Consider the following 5,931-nt stretch of genomic DNA (forward strand, 5'->3'; position numbering starts at 1 on the left):
TAATAGATAAATTATATGTGATAATTGTATATGTTAAAAACTACATAGTGATTAAACAGAAAACATGAAGCCAAACATATTTTGTAAACATTTTGTTTACAAAATTTCGAAAGTATCAAATTATTGTTAATATCATAGGCATAACTTAAAACATGAAACAAAACATTGTGTATATCGAGAAAAACCATAGGTTATAAGCTATACTTTGGAAAGTAACATTTGAAATATAAAGAGGACAATATTTTTAGGAACATCATATTTTATATACACGCGAAACCAATAAAAAAAATTATTTAACAACTTCAAACAAGGCTGCTTCTGTACTTATATTTATCCGATGGAACAATTGAAACAGCTAGGAATAATTTGCTGTATATTACTGCCAACTCTCTCTCTCTCTCTCTCTCTCTCTCTCTCTCTCTCTCTCTCTCTCTGTGTGCTACATCATTCTCGCGTTATATTGTAGTAATGTTGAATAGTTGATAAAAATAATTATGAATTATACTTGTCAAATTATTATGAAATGGCAAGCGCTGTGAGCGGTTCTACGTACCTTAGAGACGACACGAAATTTTAATTAAATCAAATCTTCCTAATCACGATATAATGTTACAGGAACAAGTAATCAGCTGACGAGTCGTCTGAAGTCGTCGACGTCGACTGCCAATGACACTTGACACACGACCCCACTCCACATGTCGACTATACCGACGGTACCAACGATACTGACGACAACTGACGACGATTGTCGAAACACTAGTGAACTTGGAAAACAAAATTACGATCGTGTGAATGGTATGCTGTGATTTACCGATTCGTATCGTGCAAAATGTGTTTCGACATGTTTTGTTTATGTGACTCCAGATCGCGTTTCATTCGAGAGAGTCCCAATCTCAATTCTTTTTTAGCTCAGACGTAAATCGTAAAGGTTAAATGACATCTGCTATTTTTTATAATATATTTTCAATGCGCCGTTTAACAATAATTGAAATAAGTGAGAGTGAAATAATTCAAGCAATGTTCAAAATTTTATGAATTGTTTCAATTCAGAAATATTTATTTTTTTACTGTAAAAATTTCATTAATTCCATCGAACTTTATGTGATCTGTCATCTTGTGATGGATCACAGGTTGGATTCTAATTAATATATAACTTAGCTTTTATTAGTAATTTACTTAAATGACAACAAAGCATTAATAAAATATAAAAAGTTATATTGTATAAAGTTGAAAAATAACATTAATAAATAAAAATAATCATTAAAACTTTTATCAATGTTTTGAACATGTTTTAGGAAGATGTAGGAAGTTACTACAGCAATTATATAATATAATGGATCATCATGGCTGTTTTTAAATCAAGACAAACTACCTGTTTATTAGAAGCAATTCGATTAGCCAGATAACGCAGAGCTTCTTTAAATTATACGAAACATATAAATAATGTCCTTCAGAATACGTTTAGCTCGCAGCAGGCCAATTAGATTTTTGGGGAATGTGGCCATGAAGTGTTGGGCTTTTAGTGGAGCATACATTCTCTTATGCTTTTTTTTATATTGGTTATATGGCGGCATTTTGGCTTTTGTCTTACTGTGTTTTGCCATAACTGGTTCGTATATATATACATACATATGTATATATTTTTTTTATTACAAAAGATTTTATTTTCTATAATAATGTTATTATTATTATAAATTTAGAAATTTTATAATTTATATTATAATTTTAATTTAAAGGTTATAAAGACCGATATTTTTTATTATTACAGGAATACTCTATCACAGAGAAGATCAACTTCTTTATCATCCGGAACTGCCAGCCCATTCAAGAGTCTATGTACCAGCTCCTTCAATATTTAGTTTACCTTATCAAAGTATATATACCAGAGCTGGAGATGGCACAATCCTGCACATGTTTTTTGTTTCTCAACCAGAAGACAGAATGAGGAAAGCACCTACATTATTGTTTTTTCATGGCAATGCTGGCAATATGGGTCATCGGTATATTCATTATTTCACTGTATATATAATTATATATAAACACTTAATATCTATATATATTATCTATAATTTATTTATAATTAGTGTGTTCTGTTGTTTGTTACAAAGAAAAAATTAGATTATTATAACAATAATGATTAACTGAAAAGCATTTTTACAAATTTCTCTAATTAAAATATTGTAAATTATTAAAAATATTTTATTAATTATATCCATAAAGTTTCTATATTGCTTGAAAAAGAACAAAGGATGAATTATATATAAAGTGAGTTACGTTTATGTAATAACAAATTATATCGTAATAAATATTATGCATATATTTATGTTTCAGATTGCAAAATATAGTAGGACTGTATCATAATATTCAATGTAACATTCTAATGTTAGAATATCGAGGATATGGCTTGTCGCAGGGTACTCCATCGGAGGAAGGACTCTATATGGATGCCCGAGCGGGAATAGATTATCTATTTAGCAGAACGGATATTAATACCAATGAAATCATAATATTTGGTAGATCACTAGGTAAAGAGAATCTAATCTTATTATTTGGAATTTTTATTTATTTTCTAATATTTTTTAATCTTAGGTTTTATTATATTAAGCTCTAAGATTTTAGTTAATCTTCTTACTAATTATCAGTATTTGTGTGCGATAATTAAATTTGATTAAATTGTAATTTAATAGGTGGAGCAGTAGCCATTGATTTAGCCACAAAAGAGGAAAATTTACAGAGAATTTGGTGCCTTATACTTGAAAATACCTTCACTAGTATCCCGGATATGGCCGCCTTATTTGTAGGATCTAAATTTTTACAGTATCTGCCACTTTTTGTATATAAAAACAAGGTAATAAATAGGAAAGATTTATAAATTTTTAATTACTTTATGCGATTGTGTGTGTTCTGATTCGCTCTTTACAAGTTTAAAGGTTTTACAAAAGAAGATGTAATGTCTTATATTAAAAGGTATCATATAATTAGCACAAGTCTTCGTACATTTTTTATCCTCCATATTATGTATTAATTTATTATATTTCGTAATCTCTACAATCTCAGTAATCTCGCTTCTCTATTCTTACATTTATTTATATTTTCATATATTTTTATATTTTTTTACATGATTCCTCATATTTTCATATTTTTTTGTTGCAGTATTTGTCTATTCTGAAAGTTCGTTCAGTGACAGTGCCCACTCTGTTTATTTCCGGTCTGGCGGATACATTGGTACCACCCCGCATGATGCAAGATCTTTATAAGAATTGTCGAAGCACATATAAGCGTATACTTCCGATTGTGGACGGCACACATAATGAAACCTGGTGTCAGCCGAGTTATTATCAAAATATTAACGCCTTTCTGACCGAGCTCAGGGAAAATCCACCTCCAAGAGTAACGTCTAGTCATTGGCAAATTGATAATATTTAGTGTAAAAACACTTTTATTATTGCATCTATTTATTAATATAATAAACGTAATTTTTGCGTTTTAAAGGCATAAAAGAATCAACTTTATCGAATTGTACTTTTTCTACCTTTTGTAGAAATTGTTCTCAAGCTTTGCAGAAGTAGAGAAGTTGATCTTATGACTCTCAAATGTGACTTTAATAATAATTAATCATATGTCCAAATTAAATCATAATTAAATAAATTAAATAAATATTTCAAGTTATAAATCAATAGTTTAAGTAACATAATTAATTATTTGAACTTAATTAGCTTAAGTTAATGTAAGTTGATTTAATGTCTTAACTTATTAATTTATTCAAATATTTTCTGATTATTTTAATTAAATTAAAATAATTAGAAAAAGAGTGAAAGAGAGAAAGAGAATTAATCAATGGAACATAGTTATATTAAATATTTCAAAAAACTCTCTATAATACAAGAATATTTGAATTAAAAACCTTTAAAATTTGAAAAGTAAAAATTCTTAAAACCTACAATTTAAAAGTGTGTGACGAGAATATTAAAAAACATAAGTTTATTTACTAGAGTAAGTTGAACTTAATTGTGACTACCAAAGTATGCTTGAGCCTGCGAAAATAAAATTTTTAATATATTTCTTCCTATAAATCAATATTATGGATTTTATTATATACTATATTATTACTGACCGTTCCTATTACAATGAGTACTATAAGAAAAAAATTAGAAAATTATAAATTATGACGACTAATCTGTGCAATTTTTGCAAGAATTACATAGATTACATATTATGTAAGTTATGCTAAAAATATAATAAAAAATATCTTTTATATTTTTTTCCAATAATAATCTTCATGTTTTTATAAGAATAAAAAATTTTAATGTCTACGATTGATTCGTCTTCTTTTTGCATTCATTCTTCGAATCAACAGCATGCCGATTATCATTAGGATTCCAAGCAGAGCAGTCAATATGGCCAGAACAGTAATCATTCCAGAACCAGGTTTGAATGTTACAACCTCTTTACTAGAAATACTTGCAATGTTAATGGTCATTCTTTCTGCAAAATGTGAAAACTTGTCGCAAAAGACTTCTTCCTTCCATTTATACCAATGAATCATTCTTTTGTTGGCTAATGCAGGTGGCTCAGCACATCTAAGTAATAACAAAATGTGAAAAATAACATACATTAATGAATGCTATTTAATTCATTTACGAATGATGTGAGTTTTGCGATAAAAAATAGAAACAGATGGAGGGACAATTTCAAGATATAAAAATATTACTTTGTATGTATACAATATGATTTTGTTACGAATAGTAAATCAAATTAATTGTTAACTTAATAATATTAATTTAATATATTGGAAAAAAAAATTAGTTATCATTAAATCCTTAATATATTTAAAATAGATTCTAAAATATTGTATTTCATAATTTTAACTTATATAAAATTAACTCAAATCTTCTAAAAGATTGGGATCCGTTATATAAAGTTTCGGAACTAATTCGTTCAACATCCATTGCGATGAGCAATTACAAATAAATGGATTTCCTTGCAGATTAATAAGATATTTTAAATTTGAAACATTTTTATTGTAAACATTTATATTAAATAATTTTGATGGTAAATGAGTAAAACAATTATTGCTCAAATCTAGCTGAAAATGAAAAAAATTTTGTAATAAACATGTTTTTTTAAAAAATATATTTTTATATAAAAAACTTTTGTGTAAAATACTAACAGAGCAAATATTCATATGTCGAAAAACATTTTCCTCAATCATATTCAACTTTTTATTACTCGAAATAGTTATATTGATACAACTATTTTTCTTCTCCTTTAACATTAAAAATGTTTCTTGATCAATTTTTTCAAACGTTTCCACAAATTTTACTTCAAATATTTCCAAATTTAATTCAGATCGAATTTTTATATCTTTTAAATGATTCCCACTGACTTTAAAAGTTTTTAAATTTGGAAAATTTTTAATAGAAATAGTTTCAGGTATTATTGTTAAATTATTGAAGGATACATCTAATGTCTCTAAATTTTTCAAAAAAACTTCTGGAAAGTCTGATAAAGAATTTCCACTAATATTTAATTTTTTTAATTCTTCCAATAAGGTCAAATTATTACATGCGTTAGAAATGCTATTATTTTGAATGTTTAAGGTATGAATTAATGATTTTTGAAATGATATAATATTGATAAGATTGTTTTCCGTGTAAAGTTCCAACAATGACAACGGAAGATTTTGGAAATTTAGGGAGAGAAGCTGGTTATTGTTTACGCTAAGAATCTTCAAATGTTGCATATAAAGTAAAGAATTGACTGGGAGAGTAGTAAATTTATTGAAGGAGAGATTTAAATATTCCAACTCCGGCATAACATCGAGGAAATTCTGTAAAATATTATTATAAAGTAAATATTAAAATATTAAAGTAAATGAATTTAATAAAAGTAATGTTAATATATAACAATAACTACATATAATTTTAATTA

General features: G+C 26.8%; 3 protein-coding genes across 7 annotated transcripts in view; 1 reads left to right on the plus strand and 2 right to left on the minus strand.

Annotated features, from left to right (window-relative positions):
- LOC108751363 (transcription elongation factor B polypeptide 1) overlaps nt 1-708 on the minus strand; it is a 1,992-nt gene extending 1,284 nt beyond the window's left edge. Inside the window, exon 1 of one of the 3 annotated variants that reach the window (XM_018491481.1) lies at nt 554-708. The gene's annotated coding sequence lies outside the window, so the exon portion shown is untranslated. Of the gene's footprint in view, nt 1-324; nt 353-553 lie in introns of those variants that run through there. The other 2 variants (XM_018491483.1, XM_018491482.1) reach the window with 2 other exon arrangements.
- Nucleotides 709-910: 202 nt separating this feature from the next.
- LOC108751433 (protein ABHD13) lies at nt 911-3,569 on the plus strand. Of its 3 annotated transcripts, none has more exons than XM_018491634.1 (6): nt 911-928; nt 1,296-1,609; nt 1,769-2,000; nt 2,332-2,525; nt 2,688-2,848; nt 3,154-3,569. In XM_018491634.1, exons 2-6 carry the CDS (start codon nt 1,444-1,446, stop codon nt 3,424-3,426), a joined length of 1,026 nt encoding a protein of 341 aa, XP_018347136.1. In that variant the 5' UTR covers nt 911-928; nt 1,296-1,443; the 3' UTR covers nt 3,427-3,569. The 3 variants fall into 3 exon arrangements, with proteins under 3 accessions (XP_018347136.1, XP_018347135.1, XP_018347137.1); XM_018491633.1 differs by lacking the exon at nt 911-928 and adding an exon at nt 1,029-1,130; XM_018491635.1 differs by lacking the exon at nt 911-928 and adding an exon at nt 1,029-1,130 and having other exon boundaries at nt 1,300-1,609.
- A 712-nt stretch (nt 3,570-4,281) lies between these two features.
- Nucleotides 4,282-5,931, minus strand: part of LOC108751431 (adenylate cyclase-like) — a 4,909-nt gene continuing 3,259 nt past the window's right edge. Inside the window, exons 3-5 of the mRNA XM_018491632.1 lie at nt 5,171-5,830; nt 4,890-5,086; nt 4,282-4,586 (exon numbers count right to left, since the gene is read on the minus strand). Coding sequence (XP_018347134.1) covers nt 4,304-4,586; nt 4,890-5,086; nt 5,171-5,830 — 1,140 coding nt within the window. The 3' untranslated portion in view covers nt 4,282-4,303. The remainder of the gene's footprint in view (nt 4,587-4,889; nt 5,087-5,170; nt 5,831-5,931) is intronic.

The sequence above is a fragment of the Trachymyrmex septentrionalis genome, unplaced genomic scaffold, assembly GCF_001594115.1.
Source record: "Trachymyrmex septentrionalis isolate Tsep2-gDNA-1 unplaced genomic scaffold, Tsep1.0 scaffold44, whole genome shotgun sequence".
In the NCBI taxonomy this organism is placed as follows: domain Eukaryota; kingdom Metazoa; phylum Arthropoda; class Insecta; order Hymenoptera; family Formicidae; genus Trachymyrmex; species Trachymyrmex septentrionalis.

Coding starts and splice junctions, on each gene's coding strand:
- LOC108751433 (XM_018491634.1), top strand. CDS start 1,444: ATGTCCTTCAGAATACGTTTAGCTCGCAGCAGGCCAATTAGATTTTTG. Junction 1,610..1,768: donor ACTGTGTTTTGCCATAACTG/GTTCGTATATAT, acceptor TTATTATTACAG/GAATACTCTATCACAGAGAA. Junction 2,001..2,331: donor GCTGGCAATATGGGTCATCG/GTATATTCATTA, acceptor TTTATGTTTCAG/ATTGCAAAATATAGTAGGAC.